Source organism: Zalophus californianus, chromosome 4 (genome assembly GCF_009762305.2).
Source record: "Zalophus californianus isolate mZalCal1 chromosome 4, mZalCal1.pri.v2, whole genome shotgun sequence".
In the NCBI taxonomy this organism is placed as follows: Eukaryota; Metazoa; Chordata; class Mammalia; order Carnivora; family Otariidae; genus Zalophus; species Zalophus californianus.
The window spans coordinates 132,296,575-132,324,158 of record NC_045598.1 but is presented as its reverse complement, the minus strand read 5'-3'; the positions used below and the strand labels follow the sequence as shown (position 1 = coordinate 132,324,158).

The 27,584-nt window shown below is 36.5% G+C and overlaps 1 protein-coding gene across 1 annotated transcript in view; it reads left to right on the top strand.

The window, feature by feature from the left end:
* The window catches only part of STAU2 (staufen double-stranded RNA binding protein 2), a 304,220-nt gene that overhangs the window by 172,421 nt on the left and 104,215 nt on the right, over positions 1-27,584 (top strand). The window contains 1 exon segment of the mRNA XM_035727107.1: positions 11,701-12,008. Coding sequence (XP_035583000.1) covers positions 11,701-12,008 — 308 coding nt within the window.

The following is a 27,584-nucleotide window of genomic DNA, read 5'->3' as shown; positions in this document are numbered from 1 at the left end:
ACAGAGTCCAGGCAAATTTTTTTTTCAGCCAAATTTTTTATTACATGGGAAAATGTTGTATTTGCTGCATGCACTTAGAATAATTTCCAGAAACTTAAAAAAGTTTTTTAAAATTAATACTCTTAAATTATGGTTGTTTGATGGGAGTGGGTTAATAGATCTCATTTCATCTTTTGGAAATTGAATGCCCTGCTCTTTTTTTATTAATATTTATAAGATATACCTTTTTCCCTTATCCTTTTACTTTTAACTTGCCTATATCATAATACTTGAAGTTTCTTTTAGACAGCATGTAATTGGGTCATATTTTTTAACCTACTCTGCCAGTCTCCTTTTAATTCGTATGTTTAGGTTGTTTACATTTAATGTAATTAGTGATATGTTAGGGTTTAAGTCTGCCATTTTATTTTTTCTATTTGTTCTTTTTTGTTGTTTTCTTTTTTCTTGCCTCTTGTGGGTTACTTGATCACCCTTTAGAATTCCAGTTTGATTATCTAGACTTTTTTTTTTTTTTAAAGATTATTTATTTATTTGACAGAGAGAGACACAGTGAGAGAGGAAACACAAGCAGGGGATGTGAGAGAGGGAGAAGTAGGCTTCCTGCTGAGCAGGGAGCCCAATGCGGGGCTCAATCCCAGGACCCTGGGATCATGACCTGAGCTAAAGGCAGATGCTTAATGACTGAGCCACTCAGGCACCCCTATCTAGACTATTTTTGAGTGCATCTCATTATATAGCCTTTTTTAGTGGTTACCTTAGATATTACTTTATATATATAACTTATAATGTCAGTTTACTGATATTGTTATTTTACACTTTAGAATAAAATAGAAATCTTACCTCCCTTTTTATCAGTTTACTTTTCTTGTTTATAATTGTCTTAAGTATTTCCTCTCTCTCTCTCTCTCTATATATATACATACATACACTTATTTATTTATTTATTTGGCTCCGCTCCCAACGTGGGGCTTGAACTCATGACCCTGAGATTGAGAGTCACATGTTCTACTGTCTGAGCCAGCTAGGCACCCAGCCAGGTGTCCCTCCTATACATACATATAGATTGACATCAGATAGCAGTATAATTTTTGCTTTGTCTGGAAAACAATTCAAAAAACAACTCAAGAAGAGAAATTCTAGAATATTTTTAATATTAGATGTGTGTTTAATATTTATATAATTCCAATCAGTTCATTTTTATTTATAATATTGTGGAATTAGTCATAACTTTCTGAGTAATATATAGACTAATTTGTAATAGATTAAATCATATAAGGAGAATTAAAAGAAAGTGTTGCGTGGAATAAGTTCTTTCATTCTAAAGCTATGCTTTTTCTGTTATGTTAACCTAATACTTGAAGTTACTTTCTCACAACAAATAAAATTATAATGCTGGATGAGCAGGTTATTTTTCAATGTCTTCCCAAACAGTAGTTTCACAATGTGAATCTTTTTTTTTTTTTTTTTTTAAGTAAGTTCAGCCTGGCTCCTATCTGTCTTCTCTGTTATTATGCTACTTGAGTGAGACTCTGCTTCAATGAGCCTAGAAAATAAGTTTGAAATGAAAAACAGGAGACACCTCATATTAAGTTCAGTATCTTGACAGTTTCTTTTCTCTGTTCTGGTGTTAGAATATTTCAAGTCTCATTTGCACAGAACTTGAACGTCGAGTTGCAAAGAATAATAGTTTTTGGTTTTATATTTGTTTTACTGATTGAATGGTAGTTACACATGCTGACCCCAAAGCCAGATGACTAGTTGCACTCCCGAGGCTTGCCACTTATGGGCTGTAACTTTGAGAGTTCACCATGACCTTACCGTGCCTCGGGGCCTTCAATTGAGTAAAAATGGAGATAATCATAATTCCTGTGACAGAGGGTCACTGTGAGGATTACTGGGCTAATACATGCAAAGCCTGTTTTCCAGTAAAGACTGTGTGATTTATCTATAATTATTATTGTTTTATGAGCTATCTGGAACAGATGCTTGAGAGCTAGCAGGGGAATAGCGTGGTGCAGTGCGGGGGGCTCTTGCAGTAGACAACGATTTCAGTATGTGTTTCCTCCTGCTGAGAGATGGGTCATTTGTATCACGTGGAGGGCTTATATAGTCCATTTTTCAGGGCTTTTGTTTGTTTGTTTGTTTGTTTTTTACAGTTTAAGGGAAATAGTCACTAATGGATTTTTTCTGTGAAGAAAGGTAACTAATCTTTATTTTATCAGCAACATTTTAACACCATTTAAATAAATGAATAATTGAACATGGTTCATTATCTTCACAAGCTGCTCTCAAACTTCGTTTTTTTTTTTAAAAGATTTTATTTATTTATTTGACAGAAAGACACAGTGAGAAAGGGAACACGGCAGGGGGAGTGGGAAAGGGAGAAGCAATCTTCCCACTGAGCAGGGAGCCCGATGCGGGGCTTGATCCCAGGACCCTGGGATCATGACCTGAGCCGAAGGCAGATGCTTAACGACTGAGCCACCCAGGTGCCCCTCAAACTTCATTTTTACTATAATAGTTTTGTCTTACTCAGTAGAAGTAGTCACAGTTCTGTCTTTACTGAAAATGTTGAGCCTTGAGCAGATTTCTTCTACATAAGCCAACTGAGACTTTTCTTTATTATTACGGTGAGTTGTGAATTTATTCACCATACTCAGGTCCTTATCCTTTGTCATTATATATTTCTAAATTTTCTTTTTTTAAAGAAAAAATAACAGTTCAGCTCCTGGGTTTGAAAACTCCCAACTAGCCCCTTTCCTTGGCTAAGACAGTGTGCATTTGTGCGGTGGGACAAGCTTTCCAAAGGCCTGTCCCAGTTCCTTTGAAATTTGTTTTTAAAAAAATTCAAAAACACCTTTTGTTGCTGTTACTGTTTTTAGCTTTTTAGAGACAAGTTACCATTTATCATTTTGGTGTTCCCCTCCTCCCTATTGCACAGCTGAAATAATGAAGGCACAGTCCCCCTGAGGTGTGCTGGGTGCTGCATCATGGCCTCCTGTCAGGTCTCTCCCCTGAGATTCCACCATTTGTGGCTCAGGGCTGCACTAAGCACTTTTCCCTCTTGGTACTAAAGTGTACTATGCTCATCAGAAGACTTTCATATCTTGTCAACAAATCCTGTCCTAATTTAATTCATATGCATTCACCAAGTTAATAACGTCACATACATCATGTTAAATGTAGTCCCTGCCCTCCCAAAAAAAGAAAGAAAAAAGAAAAAAGACCAATAAAATGCACAAATTAACAAAATTGGTGCTGTCCAGCTCTAAGGGCAAGAACAAGGTTAGATTTCACCACTGATTTAAGTTACGCTTTTTGAGCACATTAAAATATATCATTTTATTCATTAGTTCAGTAATGATATCTTTTTCAATGTAGCTATTTCTTTAATCCAGAACAGCTTTAGTATCATCTGTAATGTGAGATGTGATCAAATGTTTGCTAATTAAGAGAACTTTACCTTCCAAGCTGATTCTGAAACTGAACTTAAAAAAGAAACTTCTGGGGCACCTGGGTGGCTCAGTCTCTTAAGCATCTGCCTTTGGCTCCAGGTCCTGGGATCGAGCCCCATGTCTGGCTCCCTGCTCAGTGGGGAGTCTGCTTCTCCCTCTCTCTCTCTCTCTCTCTCTCTATCTCAAATAAGTAAAATATTTTTTAAAAAATAAAAAAAGAAACTTCTGACAAATTATTTACTTGTTTGACTTTCTCATTGTATTGCTTTTAGCCAACATTTCCCTTTTTTAGTTCGATTTTCAGAAGAATTTCTTTCAAATTTTGCATTAGTTGGCTTTTGTCTCCTCCTAAATAGTTTATATTTGACTTAAAATTAGGCAGAACTAGGGACACTTGAGCCTCAGCTCAAGACAGGTTGATACTGAGCTGTGTGGAAAGGGAGAGGTGGAGTCCCCTAAAACTACCTAGTCTGTTCCATTGCATCTCAACAACAGGGCAGCAGGAAATGGAGTTTTTTTAAAATTTTTAATTTAAATTCAATTTAGTTAACATATGCTGTATTATTCGTTTCAGGGGTAGAATTTAGTGATTCATCCATTGCTCATTACATCACGTGTCCTCGTTGATGCCCATCGCCCAGTTACCACATCCCCCACCCACCTCCCCTCCAGCAGCCCTGAGTTTGTTTCCAAGAGTTAAGAGTCTCTTATATTTGCCGGAAGTGGAAATATCTAAGATCCAATCAGCCTAGTAGCTAAAGAACATGCAGAGAATGGACTGACTATCCCTGCACTCTGGGGGGATGACCATGGTGGTCCATTGGTTCCTTCTTGGGCTGCATATGTGCTCATCTAATAAATAGCCCTGAGCTTACCTGGGAAAAGAAGAACACCAGCTACTAGGCCAGAGCCTTGAAACCAGGGACTGTGCATTAGGCAGAGGCAGTGGTCAAAGCTGCAGACCTCAAAGAGCAGGCACTGCTGATGCCGGCCCTGCTTGCTCTCAGAGCCATATCTAGTGCTACTGCCACTGTCCTTTCTACCTTGATGTCTCAGCAGGATCTTGTTCTAGGGTCTTTGAACTGAGGGAGAGGCCCAGAGCAATATAACAGTGCTTTCTTGTAATTGGGTTTTTACGACTTTTTTTAAAGCTGTAAAAGTGGTACAGAGGGTTTGCATGTACCCATCACTCAGCTTCTCCCAATGGTGACATCTTACATAACTACAGTACATTTACAAAACTAGGAAATTGATACTGGTACAATACAATGAACTCGACTATAGACCTTACTTGGATTTCATGAATTTTCATAGAGATGATTTTTAAAAATCATTGTAAGACTGATAAATCATGTTGTTGTTGCTCATGCTTTTCTCAGATTTCCTGTTCTAAAACAGCAGTCCATTTCCCAGTTTTTAAGATTTTTTAAAATTACAATTTGCTTCTGAAACTTTAGGGTTTATTGAACAGATTAGAATGATGATAAGAGGTGTTACCACTGTCAGGACCCACAAGGGAAATTTAGTGAGTAGCAGGGTGGACTTTACCTTTATCAACAGGAAGATCAGCTACATAACATATTTATACCTGGCTGCCACTTAAAACTTTGGACAAGAAATTTTAAAAAACGAAACTCATTGGGAATCAATTTTGCCAGTAGCAACCAAGTAACTTTTCAGATAAGCAGTTCAAAAAATGGAGGGGTGTTTTAAAATAATTGATGCTAGTCAGGAAGCAGGACAGATATCACTAAACAAAATATTGTTTTTTTTTTTAAGATTTATTTATTTTCGAGAAAGAGAGTGGGGGATAAGGAGCAGAGGGAGAGAGAGTCTTAAGCAGACTCCGTGCTGATCTCACAACCCTGAGATCTGGACCTGAGCTGAAGCCAAGAGTCGGATGCCTAACTGACTGTGCTACCCAAGCGTCCCAACAAAATATTCTTTCTGATCAAAGAAGGAATAGAAATCTGAGGCATCAGCTTTCAAAACATATGCAAATAATTGACTTTCTTATATTAAAACTTGGTGAATTGTCCATGATGGTACCTAAGTAGAAGCAGTCTACACACATGTGCTAAATTTCAGTCAGAAGAACCTTCCACCCCACTATTCTGCTCCTTGTCTCACTTAAAAAACATTTTTAGCCCTATGTGAATTATATTTTTTTGTTATGCAAAACTCACTATGGCAAAAGGAGACCTGAGTATTATTAGGTATTTGAGTATTTATTTAAAAAAAAATTTAGTCCAACAGTTTTGTGACAAAAATTCAAAAAATTCAAAGCTTTGATATAAAAAGTGACAAACTGATTTTACTAAGAAATAGCTATGTACTCATTCCATGGACTTGGAGAGAAGTTCTTCCTTATAGACTAGCACCAGTGTAATAACATTATCTTTCTTACTGCATTGGCTTGCCCTGTTGTTCTGATACCCTGATACCACTTACTATTCATTAACACTCGTGTTCTTCAGCCTCTCTCAAAGAGTCAGGATGTTATTGAACATTGAAAGGCAAGGTTCCCCTGAGTTTGCTTATCTGCACATATGATAAAACCTTGTAAGAGATCTTGATTCAGAATGCCCTCTGCAACTCTTCAGTAAGGACTAGAACTCCATGAAGATGCTCCAGAAGGTTCTGCGTGAACCAGAGGGTTCAAATACACACTAGAAAGAAGCACAAACCTAATGGGAAAAACGTAAAATGGGCACGATGGCCCAGCGTTCCTCATTTTGTAAGATGTCACAGTTGCTGGCAAGTTTGGGCTTTTAAAATCCTGTTTGAACATCCATATTTTAGGGAGATTTTGGTGAGTCAATCTCTGGAATGTTTAGGGCCAACCACAGTGACATGGATCAGCCCTAGATTTGACCATAGGCAAACCCCAGGCATGGAGTCCTGAATTAAACGTACCTATTTGGAGCTGGCTGGGCACTGCACTTAGCTCCCTGCTTGTTCTTTCAGGAGGCCATTTAATATAATGTTTAGGTATCCAGGCTCTAGAGACAGACTCCTTGGAGTCATAGTCTAGCATTGCTTTGTATTATCCATATGACCTTGGCTGAGCTCCATGCTTCAATTTTTTCATTTCTAATATATTGAAATACCCATTTCATATGGTTGTTGTGGGGAATTAAATGAGATAATTTCATTTAAAGTGCTAGCGTAATGCCAGTGTTGTATCTGCAGTGTAGCTGTGTACAATGGTTACGTACCAACATGGCAGTATTAAAGGCAAAGTCACGGACAGAAGATAGATGATGGGAGAATGGGTTAAGGACATCCCCAGAGAATATAGTAGGGTGTAATAGGCTTGAGCAAGGAGAAATTTGAAATCCATGAGCAAAACTGAGGTCCAGACTAACAGAAAAGAAGGCACAGGCTGAATGGGGTTACTTGAGAAGTTTATCCTGCACAGTAATTAAAGATACATCCATCCATATATATATATATATATGACAGTGAAATATTGTAGTGCCAGTAATTATTTAGAATAACTAAACCCTGTTTCAACAGAAGAATGAGAAAACAGATTTAGTCACATACTGCTAATAGAAGTATAAATTGGTACAGTTTTTCAAGAGGCCTAATTGGCAAAATAAGTTAAAGTCCTTAAATATGTATAGCCTAAATTACTCTTTGATTCTACTTTCAGGTCTTTACGCTGCTGAAAAGCCACTTAAATTTACAACAGGAAGAACGTAAATGAATTGTGACCAATCCATACACTCTGTTACTAATATTCAAGTTAAAAATCATTCGGTAGTTGACCACAGAAATCCACATGTGTCTTTTACAGTCTTTCAACAACTATTATATTAGTTGAGCTCTGTAGAAAGGAATCTTCTTTATTCATGAAGAAAAGTCAACTCAGGCTTTACTGTAGAATAAGGGAGTCTGAACTCTGCATGAGTTCTTACACTGTGATGTAATGCCTCTCTGGAGTGTTGAGAGAGCATTTTTGTTGCTTTATAATATTGTTATTGGCAAGCCCATTACTGCTGTATAATAACAGTACTGAAGTAATGCTGTTAGTTTCTTGATTTCTTAAATTGAGTGTAGAATTTAGAGTCGTAACATTTAAATTATTCTTTAAATAAGAATTACATGTGGTATTTATGCATCTCATGAAAAAACAAAAACCAATAAGACATTTCACTTATCAAATTGGCAAATATTTCTACAATATTATTGAGGTATAATTGAAGTATAATAAGCTGCACATAATGTATACAGTTTGATCAATTTTGACATATGAACTTTTTTTACTTATAGCACTTCTGACACCAAATATATGAAGATTTTTTTCCCTCATACCAACCACTTCTCCAATTATCCAGACACCAGTTGAGTGTCCTACAGTTCAACTCAATTCTGACATGACCCAGAATTAACGGAGACCCCCACAGATAAGGGCTCAGCCCCACGAGACTGCCCCACTTCAGATGCCAGTCACAAGTCCCATGCCGCCACCTGCACTTCTCACCAGCTGGCTTTCAGTTTAGGAAGTTCCCACAACCCCCTCCTCACGTTTGATCATTGGCTAGAATGGCTCACAGAACTCAGGAAGGTACTTTATTTACTATCATGTTTTTGTTTTGTTTTGTTTTGTTTTTTTAAGGATATAAAATGAACAGCCAAATGATGAGGTGCATAGCATGAGGTCCAAAAGGGTCTGGAGCACAGCAGTTGGCATTGGGGTGCACCACCCTCCCAACACATGAACATGTTCAAAACTCGGGTGCTCTCCAAGCTTCATCATTTAGGGGTTCTGTATGGAGGTTCCATTACATAGGCAAGGTTGATTACATCATTGGCGAGCTAGTCCTCTCACCTCTCCAGAGGTCAGGGGGTGGGGCAGAAAGTACCTTTTTTCTTGTTTTGGTATTGGGTATTATTTGAAAATATTGTCACTTATCTACACAGAAAGCAGAGCCAAAGATTTTTTAATAATAATATTCAATACCAAAATAGGGGAAAAAAGGCACTTTCATATGTTAATATGGGAGTGTGAAATTCTTACAGCTTTTTTGGAGTTGTACCAATTTGGAGCAAATTGTTAATGTCAAAAAAACCTAAAATGCATATTGTTTGAATAGCAGTTCTGCTTCTAACTTAAGGAAATAAATTTTCTTGTAAACAGGGTACAAACAAAAATGTTCATCACTCTGTTGTTTATAATTACAAAAATTTGGAAACAAATTCGATGTCCAACAATATGGACTTGTTTAAGGAAACAATTCATATGATGAAATATTATGCCTTAATATTAGTAGTAGAAGTATATTGTTTTATAAACAACAGGATCATATGGTATTCCTATGTTTTAACATATTTTTCCAGCTCAACGACAAAAAAGTTCATACAATAAAAAGACTAAAAGCATATCTTTAAAGCAAAATGTTAGTAGATTCCTCTGATTAGTGAGATTTATCTGTATTTATTCCAGTGCATATTTTCTTTAAAAAATTTTTATTGAAATTTCTTCCTGATTATAAAACCAACACAAAGGCATAAAGTCAATCCATAAAATCCATAAAATATGATATATTAATTTGAGCTATATAAATTATTTTTTAAAAAAATAACAACTGTTTTATGTTTTGATGCTATCAGGATAAGGTCCCTGGAGCTTGACCCTGCCTACCTCCACCTTAACCTTTTTCAGTTCCCACCTCTCCATGCCGTAGTGGTAAGGAACTGCCTGAGGTTTTCTGACACACGCACTGTGCTGGTCCCTGCCTTTATCTCTCTGCCTTCAGTGCTCTTCCTCCTTGGCTTTATTCTCCTTATCCCCTGAAATCTGTGTCATGTCCAGGAAGCCTTTCCTGAGCTCCTAGTGCTTCTCCTTTGCCATTCCCTCTGCTCTCTAGATCCACCTTTACTGGGCACCTACCACGTTACCCCTTTTCATTTTCCTCTCCCAACAGATGGAGCCTGACAGCAGTTTAGGACAGTATTGGTTAGCACAGTGCCTGGAACCTAGCAATAGGAGCTTAACTATGTGTGTGTGCACGTGTATGTTTAACTGCATAATAGAAATAAAGATGTGATGGGATCAAATAGCGGGGAGTGTTGGAAGAAGTGTGACTATATCTGCATGACTAGAGCATGGGATCTTCATGAAGAATTTTTTTTTTTTTTAAGAGTTTATTTGTCAGAGAGAGAGAGAGCACAAGCAGGGGGAGTGGCAGGCAGAGGGAGAAGCAGGCTTCCCACTGAGTGAGAGCCCGATTCGGGGCTTGATCTCAGGACCCTGGGACCACGACCTGAGCTGAAGGCAGATGCTTAACCAACTGAGCCACTCAGACGTCCCTTCATGAAGAATTTAGATGAAAATAGAAATGTAAGGAGGAGCCAGATGATTAAGAGCTTCATATGTCGTCCCAAGGAGTTTGGATTTAATAATGCAGTGATGGGAAGCCAGAAAAGATGTTAAAGTAAGAAAATGGCTAGCCTTAGAATTTTTCAAAGTGTTAGTTGTTATTAATGTTACATTAAACATTAGGATATAGAATTGTTGAATCAGTATGTTATACACCTGAAACCAATATAACACTGTATGTTAAATATACTAGAATTAAAATAAAATTAAAATTAAAAAATGGGATGTAGGGCGCCTGGGTGGCTCAGTCAGTTAAGCATCTGCCTTCGGCTCAGGTCATGATCCCAGGGTCCTGGGATCCAGCCCTGCATCAGGCTCCCTGCTCGGTGGAGCCTGCTCCCTCTCCCACTCCTCCTGCTTATGTTCCCTCTCGCACTGTGTCTCTCTCTGTCAAAAAAATAAATAAATCTTAAAAAAAAATGGGATATAAAATAAATTTGTGAAGTCCTGAGTTAAACCAAGTTGAATAGATTTTTGTTCTGAACTTCTCAGTCTTTACTATGCTAATGTGCATTTTTAATCTTCCAAAAGGTAGGGGTGTGTGTATGTGAAGTCATTTGCATTATTTCCTAGATTTATTTATCATGGAACACTTTTATTTGGGGCTATGTTACAGACATTTGGGGAAATGGACACCAGGGAGACTAGCAGCAGTGAAATCTTTTTTTTTTTTTAAAGATTTTATTTATTTATTTGAGAGAGAGAGAGAGCGCTCCAGCAAGCTTAAGCGGGGGGCGGGGGGCAAAGGAAGGAGCAGACTCCCTGCTGAGCAGGGAAAACAACGCAGAGCTCCATCCGAGGACCCTGAGATCAGGACCTGAGCTAAAGTCAGACGCTTAACCAACTGAGCCACCCAGGCACCCCAGCAGTGAAATCTTTTAGTGATTGTTACAGTAGTCCAGGTTAGAAACATTGAAGGCTTGAATCAGAAGGTTAATGGTGGGAGAGAGAGAGGCAAGAGCATGGGCATTAAGTTCTGTCATGTGTCTGTCAGAGCACATTCTCCAAAAGCGGTGATTTCTCAATAATTTTAAAAGAGCATGATTTGAGAGTTGCTAGTATCTGATCCAAAGACATTAGAACATGCAGTGTGAAATGTGGTTTGAAACATGTCTGAGACAAATGGTTGTCAAAGGAAAGGGCTTCTTTTATATGTTTACAACCCCAACAACTGATAACATAGCCCTAGGCTCACTCCTCTTGATATCAGAACCAGCCCATGGTCTGGCTTGAACTTACACACTTGATGAAGGGACAAATTCTAGAGTGGATACGGTAACTGCTTATTTATGGGTGAGTCAAAGATGGTTGTTAGGAGTGTAGGTTGGACAATGAGCAGATAGATGGTGGTATCATGATGAGATTAACAAGATAGGAGACAGTGCTAGTTTTGGGAAGAAGATACTCTTGTCACTTTTTGAAATGTTCATGAGTTAAAGTTGTCTCTGGGACACCCTTGTGAGGAGAAGAGCACCTGTATGCCATCAGGTATATGAGTTTGTACCTCAGATGACTTGGACTGATTCAGCGTTCATTTTACTTACTGTTTCTCAATGGCTGCATATGTTAGGGGTTTCATGTCTCTTTATGAGATGATAAAATACTAAATTGCAGGTTGAAGACCCAGCACATTCCTAATCTTTTTAAACTTCTGATTTGGGAATATTGAAACATGTTATTCACCTCTAAATTGAGGCTGCAATTGCCTCAGCACGTATGAGGAAGACGCTTAATTGACAGTGTTTCTTACTACTTTGTTATTAAACCAAGTAAAATCATTAAGTTAATAATGCTATAACATGTTTCTATTTTAATTATTTTAAATGTAATAACAATGTTCCTTCATTTTATTTATAGCTCCAAAAGGAATTCTTCATTTGTCTCCTGATGTTTATCAAGAGATGGAAGCCAGCCGCCACAAAGTAATCTCTGGCACTACTCTAGGCTATTTGTCACCCAAAGATATGAACCAACCCTCAAGCTCTTTCTTCAGTATATCTCCCACATCGAATAGTTCAGCCACAATTGCCAGGGAACTCCTAATGAATGGAACATCTCCTACAGCTGAAGCCATAGGTTTAAAAGGAAGTTCTCCTACTCCCCCTTGTTCTCCAGTACAACCTTCAAAACAACTGGAATATTTAGCAAGGATTCAAGGCTTCCAGGTATGAATTAAAAGCAAAAACAAAAACCAGAAAACAAATTCATTAGCCCCAAATCCTTCATCTCTATCCATCAGAAAGCTCATCCTTGCCTGCTAGTGTGACCTATATGTCACTTACATTGTAAAGTATTAGGAACACAGAGGTCAGAAAAAAGAGAGCCATATGCACGTGCCTCATTTTCTTTTATTTTCATTCTATCCATTCATCTTTTGCTGCCTGGCTCTCCTCCATTTTCCTTCTTCTTCCTTTTATTTATTTTTTATTTTTTTGAAACATTTCTAATTCTCTGTTCTGTCTTCCAGTTGGTCTTGATTGGGTGCATTTAACTCCTCACTCTGTCTTCCGCAAACAAAAATTCTGCCTTCATACATTTGGTATTAGTATTTAGCACTAAGTTCTCCCTCATTTACAATAAGGCTGAGTTTTTCTAATGATGATTTTACTTTCATAGCAGTTTTGAAGTTGGCATTGTATTGCTAGTAATGATTCAGGTATACTGTGAAGGTACAACATTCTAGAACTCTATCTTAGGAGTTCATTAAACATGGTATTAGAACAATAATGACATGCTTTCTAGTTGTTTGAGGCATGAAAACATGTATTTGTTTTAGGGGCTCATGTTATGAACCGTCTAGGGTAGCACCTGTCTCATGGTACTAACAGTTTTGTTCCACCAGTCAGACTGACTCTAGCTCACAGCACACTGAACTTATGTATATGAATTTGGGGATGGAATTTTTTTCCCTATTTATTCTTTGTTCCCTTAAAAAAAAAAAACAAAACCCCAACCATTCTTTCTGGATAGAGCTTTTAAAAGAATTGTTAACTCTAGGAAGAGGAAATACCTGTGTTCTGATTTCTTAGTTGCCTTGAAAATCATGTACTGAACTGTAACCGCTGACCTGACTGGATGAACAGCCACGTGCTCATGCGTAGAAAGAGTGTACTGCACCCTCAGATTTCACTGTTTTCATCCCTTTTCCATCTTAGTCTTATTCCTTAAGACCAAAAACTGTAATTTCCTTTAGAAGTGCTCTAGAAGCTCTGTATTGTGTAGAATGATCATGTATTTATAAACATTTTACAAGTTTAGATATAAAATCAGAAAGAAGATCATGTGTTTTGGCAGGTATTTTGCATGGTTTTTTTTGTTTGCCTTCACAGAAACCCGATTCTTTCAAATCTGTTGCCAGGTAATCGTTAGTGTTTTTAATTAGACTATTAATATGAAATTGAAGAAGCTGTTACCAATTATTGGCTCTGTCGTCTGAAATTTTAAACACTTAAAGTTAAAATTTTAGAATTTGTTTTTGTTGTTTACCTTAAGAATGACAATAAATCACTGTTTAAAATAAAAAGACCTCGATTCATACAGTTAAAGTACTGGAAAAAAGCTAATAATTTAGTTCTATAATCTGCACACAATGAACTAGAAATAAACTGTGATGAAAAGAAATTCACTGCTTATTTACAAATCTAGTTATTTAGAAATGTCTGAGAGTAACACTGCATTTTTATAGAAACAAAGCACAAAATACATTCAAGCTCTGGATTGATTTTTTTGCTTGGAGATGTTATTATGGTAGATAATAATTTTGCTGCCAGAGGAACTGCTTAAATTTTTTTATTTGTATTTATTTGTTATTTCTTGGTGATGATAACAATGATAATTTTATAATTTCTTTAGTCAAAATGTAGAGTCTATTGCCCCCATTATTGGGCTGACTGCTCAGACCTCTTTTTAAAAACTTATGCTAAGATAATATGCTCTTATTTATGGACAAGTTAAACATTCCCAAATTTGTGTACTGTGATTTTTACATACTAATGAATATAAACAGATGGTTTTAAACATTACTATGCTGCTTTGGTCAAATGAGCTTGGTATTGATGTGAAATATTGTGTCACTGATAAATCGCAACCTGCAGCTGAGCAGTGAACAGAAGCTCTGTGGGAAATGGCTTAGTGTCCTATCAGGCACAGAGCATATCATCATAATGTCACAGTAAAAGATTCTTTGTAGTTAAGAGTTTTAAAGCCTATTTCTTTATAGGTAACTTTCTCAGGTATCTTCACCTGGTAGAAAAACATGTAGACTGTTTCTCTTTCTTAAATGTTTCAGTTGGACTGTAGTTTAGAAATTATAGGGCGAGCTTGTTATGGATTACATGCTATTCTGTTATTTTTATTTCTGGAATTTAAAACAATAAATTCTTTTTCTGTGTTTCTAGGTTAGTACTTTTTTATTTTGTTATTGTACACTGAATAGATATTATTGCTTATTGAATATTGTATAAACCCTTCTTTGGCCTTCCTTGCCCATTGAAATTTGACTTAAGCCTATCAGAGCCATTGTATGTGACAGCTATATTGTATTACAAAGTAAAAATATATTAGTGTACTGAAAACTAAGTTGTTTTAACTTAAAAATTTTTTTCATTACCCAGTCTTTAATTGAAATTTATAAATTACAGAAAGCTTATTTGCTCATTAGAATGTAGGTATTAAGCTCACATCCTTTGCTTAAATCTACAAAATAATTAAAATTATTATACAATTAAAGTTATTAATAAAGCTGACTTCACAGAGCAGAATGTGATTGAACACTTGCACATTCTTGGTAATTCTTTGATTGTTGCTTGGGCGCACCTAAAGTTTTTATCTTATTTTAGATGCAAGCTTTTGGAATCCCATCATAAATGATTATGTGTCTCTTTGAAGTTTTATTGAGTGCATTTTAACTATCCTCTTAAAACCTGAATGTTCTTATTGATTTTTTTTTATTTTTTGGAGAGAGAAGTTTTATTTCAACAGTTCTGTGAGCCTTAGATTTTGTCCCGCCCAGTCAGTATGCTTCTATAACTTCAATGCTTTTCACAAAAACTCATTTGAAATTATAGTTATAGTTATACCAACGTGTTTCAGGGTTCTTTGTTATGTACCTTGATACTCTTTAATTATAATGCCAAAACTATTCAGCTTTTTAAAGACAATTATTAGGGCAGAGATGTTCTTGAAATTCTGTGCATTTGAACCAAAGTGGAAGACTTTGTTTTGTTGTTATACTTTACATTATTCTAAGTTTTTATGTCATTAATATGCTTTGCCATACTAATGATATTAGAAATTTAGATTTGTATAATTAGATATAGGCAGTTCCTTTGTCTTTTGGTTCTTGCACCAATTCTAGTATATGTGTAGGGGTGGGGTGGTTCCCACACAGCACCAAGCAGTGTGTCTGAGAATTCAACTTAGTTCTGATACTGTCTCCATGGAGACAGCATCAGATCCCACAGATCAAGGATTCAGTCCTACAAGACCCCACTTCCCACCAACTATTGGATATCTGTCAAGCCCAGGTTGCTAACTCATACTTTTGACTGACAGCTATAAATCAGAGGTTCCCCCAACCTCCTCCTCAGGTTCAATTAATTTGCTAGGGCAACTCACAGAACTCAGAGAATTTTACTTACTAAATTCCCAGTTTATTGTGAAGGGATATAACTCAGTAGAGCTGGATGGAAGAGATGTCTAGGGCAAGGTATGTGGCTGGGGCACAGAGCCTCCATGCCTTCTGGGTGCACCACTATCCCAGCACTTCCGTGTGTTCAACAACCCAGAAGCTCTCAGAACCCTGTCCTTTTGGGCTTTTTTGGAGGCTTCATTATATAGTCATGATGGATTAAATCATTGACCATTGGCAAATGATTCAACCTCCAGCTCCTCTCCCCTCCCCGGAGGTCTAAAGAGTGACTGCAAATCAAAGCAGAATCTGTTGACCCCATGCCAAATAGACAAATGTATTTTACTCATTGTACTCTGAATAACTTCTCTTCACTTTATATAGCCATTTGTGTAACAGTGTAGATGAAAATTGGGGCTCAGAAGTGACAAAGTAAGTTGTGTTTCAAGGATAAGTTTTAAATTGGGGAAAAATATTCCAATTCCAAGGGTTTGAGGAGCTAGTGTCAGAAAAAAGGGTTGAAGACCAAATATATATTTCTTATAAGTTACAGTATCACACTTTATTTAAATGAGTCATTATAAAAGTAATTTGATTGGAAATGAAAATGAATTATTTTAGCAAATTAACCTTTCTAGATGAATTTAATTTCAGTTTGCTATTCTGTGCCCCTTTTTGTGATCATCCTCCATTGAACAGTGTTGATTTTTGAAACCTTCAGAGTAAAATATTATAAACTAGGTTTGTTTTTTTCACATAAAGAATATAAAGAAACAGTTGTTGTCTTAGTTAAACCATGGTTTATTTTACAAAATCAAAGAGTTTTTTATAGAGGAGCTTTTTATTATTGTGTTTTAGATGTTAGCGCCATTTCCAGCAAGATGAAAATGTCAGTAGGGCCCCTGGGTGGCTTAGTCGGTTAAGCATCTGCCCTTGGCTCAGGTCATGATCCCAGGGTCCTGGGATCGAGTCCCCACATCGGGCTCCCTGCTCAGTGAGAAGCCTGCTTCTCCCTCTCCCTCTGCCTGCCGCTCTGCCTACTTGTGCTCTCTATCTCTTTGTCAAATAAGTAAATAAAATCCTAAAACAAAAATGTCATTAGAAAGCTTTGAAATATCTACTTAAAAACATTCTTTTCAAATACAATTCAAATTTAACACATTTCAACTGATATGTCTCCTTTTGAATATGATTATAGCAGGCTTTTATAGTTATAGGCTTCTTTTAAATATTTGTTTAACATATATGGCGTATAATATTTTAACAATATGACCTTAATATAGATTACATTGAGAATATGGTATGGGGGGCGCCTGGGTGGCTCAGTCGTTAAGCGTCTGCCTTCGGCTCAGGTCATGATCCCAGGGTCCTGGGATCGAGCCCCGCATCAGGCTCTCTGCTCAGTGGGAAGCCTGCTTCTCCCTCTCCCACTCCCCCTGCTTGTGTTCCCTCTCTTGCTGTGTCTCTCTCTGTCAGATAAATAAAATCTTTAAAAAAAAAAGAATATGGAATGGAGGGTAGCTGGCCAATCTGAGAATTAACCTTTTTTCTTTCCCTTTTTTAAATCTTCCCTATACCTCATTTTTTATAATCCAAATATTTATCATCAAAGTGGCTATTTGCAGCTTTTTTTTTTTTTTTGAAGAATGAGGGATCCATTTTTTTTTTCAAAGAGCAATATAAATTAAGCATTGTAGGTTTCTAAAAGCAGAATATGGAGAAAGAAATCCTGCATATACGTACACTCTCCCACTTAGAAATATTTTTCCTCAATTTAAAACTTACCCTTGAAACACAACTTACTTTGTCACTTCTGAGCCCAAATTTTCATCTACACTGTTACACAAATGGCTGTATAAAGTGAAGAGAAGTTATTCAGAGTACAATGAGTAAAATACATTTGTCCATTTGGCATGGGGTCAACAGATTCTGCTTTGATTTGCAGTCACTCTTTAAAAATCCCTCTTGGATTTGGCCTTTACTACTTTCCAAAGACCTTGGAGAGCCTGGTTTAGTATTTGAACTCTCCCCAAGGCTTGGTCTTTCTATAGTGACCCTAAAACTCAGGTTTGTTCTTCAAATGGGCAACCCAAGTTCATGCAGACTGACTTATTATATTGTTATCATTATATTTGGCATACTTGGCCAAACCCCCAAAGGTATGCAGACTACCTATTACATAACTGGACTTCCATAAAAACCAGGGGAATTACCAACTCATTTTGCTGAAATTTCCAACTCTATAGAGAAAAATTCTAGTTGGAAGAAAGAAATCCTGATACATATAAACATATACTATGATCAATAACAATAATACAGGTAAGAATCAAGCAAGTCTTGAGTAAAATAGTCCATTATAACTGCATGAACCATTCAGGACTAACTTCACCCTAAATCGCTGCAGAGGATAACCTAGAACTCAGAAGGACAAAAATACTCATCTTGATCCTTGATGTACCAGCACACACTTAGTAAGACACATAAGATATTTCAAAGAAAAAGTAATAGACAACCACAGAAAGAGCCTTTCCTACCACGGTAACTTTGATATGGCTCTAAAATGAGCCACTGTGGTACAGAAAAAAAAATGGCTGTCATTACATGTCTTTCCTAAGTAGAAATATCTATAGCTTTCACTGTTTGCATCAGAAGAGATTTCAGCTCAGCATAAGAATTCTACTTGGAATCATTTGAAAATCAAGTCTTTGAAGAAAAAGAAATGATTTTTCATCTAATGGTGAACCACATTTTCTTTTGCTACAAAAGGTTGGCAATGATATGATTTTTACTTAGTGACGTAAGATTAATTTTAGTACCCATCAAGTCCCTTCATGTCTGGCTAGTAGCAGTACACGAATGCTCATTCTAAGTCATGTTGAAATGATCTGCTTCCCTCTCTCCAGCATTCAGCTATATCTAAGATTTTTAGTGACAGTGGTTAAAATTTCATGTGTATTGTTCTCTTCTCACCCAGGACAATTCTTGAGAAAGAGAGAACAGTATGTGGGATTATACCCTGAAAAAGAAATTAACATAGCAGGAGCATACTTTATATCAGAAATATATGGGTAAACAAGGAAATGAAACTGACATTGATTGATTGACTCATTATATATTAGATAGTGATGTAGGCATTATGTACATTATCTTATGACACAAGCAGAAATGCCTGGTACATTTTTGCTTTTTGCTACAGATCTTTATTTTATTTTAAATCAAACTATTATATAGTGTTTGAAGATTGATCCCTGTAAGTAGGACTAGTTTGTGGTGATGGTCCATGGTCTTCAAGATATTGTTTTGTTTTAGTCATAGATTTCATTAATAAATTTATTTAAGCCCTCATAACTGAGTCTGTTATTTAAGAATTCTGACTCTCTTGAGCTAGAAGGAACTTTGGGTTTTATTCTGACATAAAATCTTATTATGTAAATACACATTTGAGGGACTACACAAGTAAGACATCCTATTAGTAATGTAGTTTACTCATTTCCCCATGCAGAATTATTAACTTTAAACCCTGACAGATCTTACTTTCTGCAAAGTTCTGCTATCTTATCATGGTCACATCAAAAGGCAGCTTTAACTGTCAGAGATAAGGGATATTTGAAAAACTTTCAACATGTTTTTATCTGTATTACTGTCATTTTTTTTAAGTATAAGAAAAGTCCAGAATCAAGTCCTAAAATGGAACATTTGAGGAAACAAGGACCACTGTTTGAAGATAACACAGTGACAGCTTGAATAAATCTTATTAAGAGAAAAATAGATGATATATTATGGACAGTTTTCAATAATTTCAGTATATAAAAGAATTCGATGGGTATGAAGTTAAGCGGGCTAGAGATGTCAAGCCATTGAATACTGGAATTGATTTAATTGAAGAACAGGAAATGGAACATCTGCTTGTTCACTCTGGGCTGGTACTCCCAAGTACCTATACTTGCTAGGTAGTGTGCCAAGCACTGGGCACAGGAGGAGTTATGATCAAGTTGGGGACAGACAGGTAAATAAAACCAAAAGGTTGGCCACCACCATAAATTAGTCCCATCTCCAGAGGTCAGTGAACATTACACAACAGTTTGATAAAAAAACTTAAAGATTTATAGCATGCTGAATGAAATAATAATGTATGTAATTCTGCCCCCATAATAAGAGGCATGATAAGGGTAACCTGATAAGTGTTCACTTGAGGTGTGGTTAGCCATGTCAAGAATCACATATAGGAATGAACAGCTCTGACCGAAGGAATTAGGGGAGAATGTATAGCAGACAGGACATTTGAAATAAGTTTTACAGAGCATGTAGAATTTTTAGGTGAATAAGAATTGCAGGCAGAAGCTAAGCAGTGAAGACATAAAAGGACATGGTGTTTCAGAAAATGCTTAGAGTCAAAGAGGCAGTGGCTCACAGGGAGACCGAGAAGCTGTGTGTTGCTGGGAGTTTGGATTTTAGGTGTTAGGCAGAGACCGTGGACTTACTTTTAAAAGGGTAGTGACATTGGTTTTGTATTTTAGAAAGATAATTCTGTCAGCGATACAAAGCATGAACTAGACAAAAAAGAAACAAGAATGATAGCCAAAAAGACTAATTAGAACTGTTTTGAATGAATTCAGGAGAGAAATAACAAAGATTGAATTAGGGCCGAGCGGGTGGGTATAGAGGAGTGCGGCTGAGGTATGCTTGTCTAAGCTACAACTGAGAGAATTAAATGATCTCTTGTGCTGGTTTTTATGGGGATGCTTTCACTTGCCTGTTCCAGGTGGAAGCCAGATTCACATGTGTTGAAGAGTAAGAGACTATTTGAGGATACATAAACTATTTTTTCAAGAATTTGAGAGTGAAATAAAGTAGGATAGTATGAATGTGACATGTTTTAGGCAAGGTTTTATGTTTAGTATTGATGAGATGAGTAAACTTAGAGGAAGTTAATGGGTTCCGTTTTAAACACGTGGAATTTGACTTGCCTGAAATAAAGTTGTGCAATAGGCAGTTCTAAATGCATCTGGTGATCAGCAAGAAAGGATAGGACACACAGTTTGGAGAGTTGTCTTTATATAGATGTAGTTGAAGCCATAGAAGTAGTTAAGTTTATGGGGTGCCTGGGTGGCTCAGTCTGTGAAGCGTCTGCCTTCGGCTCAGGTCATGATCTCGGGGTCCTAGGATCTGGTGCCCCATGTTGGGTTCCCCACTCAGCGGGGAGTCTGCTTCTCCCTCTGCCCCTCCCCCTGCTCATGCTTTCTCTCTCTTTCAAATAAATAAAATCAAAAAAAAAAAAGAAGTAGTTAAGTTTGACCAGGGAAAATGAGTAATAGCCTAGGAGAGATTCCCAATGAATACTAACAATGTAAAAATTCATTTATCCATTAATTAAACTGAAATATATTGAGCACCTGCCATGGGCCAGGTATACTTCTTGGCCCTGAGGATATAGCATAAGTGACAGTCAAGGTTTATGTTAGCTCATGGAGCTAACATAAAAATGGGTGTATGGGGGTGGGATGTGGAGTAGGGACAGGGGACATCCAAACATGATAAATTCAAATGGTGTTAATATCCTAAGGTAATAGTTGCTAGGAAATTGTGAGATTAGTTATGATTATTTTAGGGAAGTATATGCAAGAGACTTCATGTCTCCATCTGTTGTGTCAAAGATAGCTATACCTTTTTAATCTTTTAATCAACCTTATTGAGCTATAATTATATACAATAAGACACAACCATTTTATTACACAGTTTCGAAAAATGTATGTAACCATGTGACTACCACCACAATCAAGATGAGGATATTTCTGGGGCACCTGGGTGGCTTAGTCATTAGGCATCAGCCTTCAGCTTAAGTCATGATCTCAGGGTCCTGGGATCGGGCCCCACGTCGGGCTCCCTGCTCAGCGGGAAGCCTGCTTCTCCCTCTCCGACTCCCCCCGCTTGTGTTCCCTCTCTCGCTGTCTCTCTCTCTCTCTGTCAAATAAAATCTTTAAAAAAAAAAAAGATGAGGATATTTCTGTTACTATAAAAGTTTTCCTGGTCCCTCTTTGCAGCTTCTTTTCTGCACCTCCCCACGGCTCCAGATAACCAGGATATCCTCCTGTCACTAAAGATTAGCTTTGCCTTTTCAGGAATTTCATAAAAATGGAACCATACAGTATGCACAGTTTTGCATCTGGCTTCTTTCACTCACTATAATGTTTTTGAGATTCTTCCATGTTGTATATATCAGTAGGTTTTTATGTTTGTTTTGTTTGTTTTTGTTGTTTTTTATTAAGTACTAGTCCACTGTATGGATGTATACCACAAATTGTTTCTCAGTTTACCTGTTGATGGGCATTTGAGTTGTTTTCAGCTTTGTGCTATTATGAATAAAGCTGTTTATGAATATTCATGTATAAGATTTTATGCAGACATCTTTCTCATTCTCTTGGAAAAATTCCTTGGAGTGAATGTGCTGGGTCACATGGTGAGTGTACATACAAATTTATAAGAAACTATCAGATTTTTTTTCAATATGCTGTAACATATTATATTCCTATTAGCAATATATGAAGGTTCCATACATTGATATGATCAGTCTTATTCAAATAAGAGTACAGTGGTATCCCATTTATATTTTAATTTGTATTTATTCACTAATGATCCATATGATAAGCTTCTTTTCATGTGCTTATTGGCCAATTATAGATCTTTGTGAAATGTCCACATCTTTGTCAAGTTTCTAACTGGGATTCTTTTTCTTATGGAATTATAAGAGTCCTTTTTATATCCTGTATATAAGTCTTTTGTGTTGCAAATATTATCTCCCTACCAGGATGATCTTGACATACTCAACTTAATTTCATCTGCAAAGAGCCTGTTTCCAAATAAGGTCACAATCAAAAGTATAGAGAGGTTAGGACTTGGCCATATCTTTGGGGGCCATTGTTGAACTTACTGTACATTTATTGCTTTCATCAAATTTGGGAAATTTGGGGCCATATTTTCTTTGAGTAAATATTTTTCCCCCTTTCTCTCTTCTCTTCTTCTGGAACTCCATTTACATGCATTTTTTAAATATTGTCCAGAGATTCCTGAGCCTTTATTCATAAAAAAGTTTTTTCTCTGAACTTTAGATTGTATTATTTCTATTGATCTATAAGTTTACTGTGTGTCGTCTTCATCCAGTGAATTTTTTTTAACTTTGGATATTGTATTTTCATTTCTTGAGTTTCCATATGGTTCTTTTTGAAGTTTTGGTTCTCTGCTGCGATTTCCTATCCATTCATTCATTATGCATGTATTTTCCTTTACATCCTTGAGAAGAGTTAAAATAGGTGCTTTAAACACCTTTTCTGCTCATTTCAACATCAGATATATTGGCTTTTGTCTCTATTAATTGCCTTTTCACTGGAGTATGAGTCACCTTTTCCTATTTACTCCAGGTCAAGTAATTTTGGATTGAATCCTGACTATTGTCAATGATATACTATAGAGACTCTGGATTCTGTTACATTCCTCTGCATAGTTTTGAATTTTGTTTTCTGAAGCAGTTAATCTGGCTGGTCTCAAACTACAGACTTTGTCTCTCATCTTAAACTTTGTATTCTCTTGGCTTCTGGGAGAGTAGTCTCTTCTGGTTCTCGATCAACTTTTTTGTCAACTGCTAAAAAGAAGAACCTAATAGAATTTATTGGTTCCTGCTCCCTATTAGAAGTAATTTCAGTGGAAATTTTTGTAATGACATTAGTGATAGAGGAGAAAGTTCAGGTAGTGATAGTAATATTGTCCTAGATTAAAAATAAAAATAGCTTGAAAATAATCTGTCATATTTAGTGTTTGCTACTGCAGCCTAAAGCAGCAACTTTTGGAAATTAGGTAGGATTTATTGATATTTCTTGGTTCAAATTTCTTGGTCCCCATTGCTAGGATTCCCATGAATAAGCCTCTGTTATGATTTTTTTCTCTCTAAATCTCTAACTTAAGGAGGAACCTTTAACTTCTCTTTATCATGATGCTTTGGATATTACGATTTTCCAGGCTTTTATGCCAGAAACTTTTTTTTCCTGCATCCCTTTTCCTTCCCCTATCAGAGGTAGAAAGTACCACATTGCACAGTGACTTTATTTTTCTAATTAAAAGAAAATTTAATCTCCACTGATTCTCTTTTCTTGTATTTGAAGATTCTTTCAATATAAAACTCTGATATGTGTAGAAAAACTTGTTTATCTGATATCTACTCTAATTGGCGCTTGGCCTCTTTCACATCTCCTTTATCCTGAAGCACTAAAGTTTTTCCTTTATTAGTGGCCTTTAAAAAATAATTTTAAACTTAGAGAAAGGTAAAAAGTACAGAGCTTAATATTAACAATTATATAACCATAATATAATTGTCAGCACCAGGAAATTAATGATGATGTAATCTTATTCAAATTTTTCCAGTTTTCCTACTAACGTCTTCTTTCTGGCCCAGGTTCCAGTCTAGGATCCCATAGTGCATTTAGTTAAATCTCTTCCAATCAAGTAACAGTTCTTTAGTCTTTCATGATCTTAACACTTTTTTTTTTAAGGTTTTATTTATTTATTTATTTGACAGAGAGAAACAGCGAGAGAGAGAGAGAGAGCACAAGCAGGGGGAGTGGGAGAAGGGGAAGCAGGCTTCCCACTGAGCAGAGCCTGATGCGGGGCTCGATCCCAGGACCCTGGGATCATGACCTGAGCCAAAGGCAGATGTTTAACGACTGAGCCACCCAGTTGCCCCGATCTTAACACTTTTGAATAATATGATTACTTATTTTGTAGAATGTTCTTGAATTTGGGTTTTTCTAATATTTTCTCATGATTGATTGAGGTTGTACTTTTTTTTTAAGTTTTTATTTATTTGAGAGAGAGATAGCAAGAGCAGGAACACAAGCAGGGGGAGTGGAGAGGGAGAAGCAGGCTTCCCGCTGAGCAGGGAGCCCGATGTGGGGCTCAATCCCAGGACCCTGGGATCATGACCTGAGCCAAAGGCAGAGACACTTAACTGACTTATCCACCCAGGCACCCTGAGGTTGTACATTTTTGGTAAGAATATCACAGAATTGATGCTGTACCATTCTCAGTCCCCTATATGCTGCTGTGTTTATAATACGATTATCTTAAATATCTCCTTTACATACATTAAGAACCATATCCAACAGTGTTATAATTTTTGTTTCTAATGGCCAACATAATTTAGAAAAGTGAAGAAGAGAAGGAAAGTGTACTGTATATTTACCAATGTTTTTACTCCTTTCTGTGTTTTTTCTTCCTTCCCAACGGAGTTCAAGATCCCTGCTTTTATCATTTCCTTTTTGTTTCAAGACCCTATGTTAGCCATTCTTTTAGAATAGGTATGCTGGCAACTTATACTCGATTCGCACTCATTTGAGAATGTTTTGGGTCCCCCTTCATTCCTTAAGGATATTTTTGCTCAATATAAAATTCTGGGTTGACAGTTCTTTCAGCACTTCAGAAATGTTGTGCCAGTTCCTTATGATGCCATGGTTTCTGCTGAGACGCTGCTGTCAGATTGTTTCATCTCTGTAGGTCAGGAGTTGTTTCTCTCACTGCTTGCTTCTAAGTTTATTCTTTGTCTTTAATTTTCAGAAGTTTGATTATGTTGTGTCTTTGTGCTTACTCTGTTTGGGATTTGCCCAGCTTCTTAAAGCTGTAGGCTTATATCTTTTCCTAGAATTTAGTGCGTTTTAGCCATTATTTCTTCAAATTCTTTTAACCCCAATCACTGTTCTCTCCTCCTTCTAGGATTCTGATGACACAAATATTAGATCTTTTGTTATGGTCCCAGAAGTCTCTGCAGCTGTGTTCATATTTCTCAGTCTGTTTTCTCTGTTGTCTACTTTGGGGAATTTCTGTGTTTCTGTCTATAAGTTTACTAAATGTTTTCTCTGTTCTCTCTACTTAGTTTTTAATTTGGGTTATATTATTTTTCAGTTATAAAATTTTTTTTATTTATTTTTTTGTTATGTTATGTTAGTCACCATACGGTACATCATTAGTTTTTGATATCATTGTATATAACACCCAGTGCTCCATGCAATCAATTATAAAATTTCTGTTTGGTTCTTCTTTTACCTCTGTTTCTTTGGTGAGACTACATTTTTTTTTTCATTTGTTTCAAGTGTGTATGTAATTGCTTTTTAAACATTTTTATAATGGCGACTTTCAAACACTTGTCTGATGAATCTAATGTCTATGTCATCTTGGTGTTGGCATCTCATGATTGTCTTTTCTCATTCAAGTTGAGATTATCCTGGTTCTTGGTATAATGAATGATTTTCTATGGAATCCTGGACATTTTGGGTATAATAAATCTCTGTGTCTTATTTAAGTCTTCTGTTTTAGTAAGCCTCCTCTGACATTGCGCCAGCTAGGGATCTTGGAGTGTTGCCTTCTTACTTGTTACGGGTAGAAGTTCACTTTCTCCACTGAGTTCTGTTGACACCCTGGTGGGAGGAGGGGGACATGTTATAGCTGCGAAGTGGTGAAAGTCCTGACCCTCCACTATGCCGCTTCTGAGACCACCCCAGTGAGAAGGTATAGGATGCCTCATTATCACCAGATAGAGACAAAAGCCTAGGAATCCAGCAGGGATAAAAGTTATGACTCCCCATTTCAGCCTTCTCTGTCACCACCCCCATTGGGAAATTGGGTCCTTCATTCATCTGGCAAGGATGGAAGTCTAGGCTCTCCATTTGGCCTTTGCTGATGAGAGTGGGGATGGGTCTGCCATATTTTCCATGGTGTTTGGTTGGAATAGGGCAGTTATTGTCTAAATGTTTTCTGTCTTGCTAATTTATTCATTTTCTGGCCCTTTGGATAAACAGAGCAGATTTTCTTGGGGCTCTATTATTATTATTGTTATTATTTTCTATACCCATTGTCATTTCCATGTTGCCACCTTCTCTAGGACACAGTCCAGGATACATAAGGCAAAGAGAAAACTGAAGGATTCACCATTCTATTGTTTCTTGAGTCTTGAAATCCCTAGCTTGGATTCTTCCTCCTTCTCTCCTGCTTTCTGAATCCTCTTATGTTTGTTTTATATATAATATCCAGACCTTTTACTTACACTTAGCAGGGAGAATAGGGAAAAGTAAATCTGTTTCATCTTGTCTGAAAGTAGAAGTCACAATGGTCTTTGCATCATGAATGTAATTATATTTGAAAAACAAATATAGTATGTTTCTAAAATCTGTAATTCCTGAGTAGAAAGCAACACATTCCAATATTTTTTATAAAAAAATAACTAAATGCTGTTATAAATTAAACTGGTGTATAATGAAAATATTTTAAGGTCTTGTCTTTGAAGTTTAAAGCGATATTCAGTACAATACAATACAATAGGATTCTAATACATGAAAATTAGAGAGTTGGTTGGCCCTGTTGGGAGAAGATTGTGTTAGTTTAACTTTGGTGGTGTACTAACTGCCTAAATGAACTGTAATTCTCCTTTGACCTTGGAAAAAGTTTTTCTTGTTAAAAAGCTATTTTGTTTTAAGCCCTATAGATTTTAACATGATTTGTTATAAATATGTAAATGGTTATATGTGGGTATGTCAAAGCATGTGTGCACATTACAAAAGACAGAAGCTTCTTTTCTGGTAGCTATGGAATTGACTGTTAAAAATCACCTAGTGCTTTTTTTTTTTATGGAAATGTCAGACTAAAATAACTATATATATGTATGTATAATTTACTTTCTAATTAATTGGCTTCCTCCTTACACCTCCACTGGCATAGTGAGTAGAAACTGAAAAGCAAAGAAAAAAGATTTAGGATTTTTGTCATATACACACTCATCCCTTAAAGTAAGAATGCAGTTATCTCCCTTGACAACATTGGTAACACATCCTTTGTTGCATTTGCTAGGCAGTTTGTATCCATGACTTACACTAGACATAAATCTATACATCTGCTAGATTTTGTATGCCAAGTACAGGCATGTAATTTTCAAAGCTTATCTTAAGCATAGAATTTCTGAAAGAGAGAAAAGATAATTATAAGTTGAGTCTCAGTCTTTATAATGTGATTTCATTCATTCACTTATCCCTTTAGAGTCATTAATGTGACAAGCATATTGCATACAGAGTGAAACAGA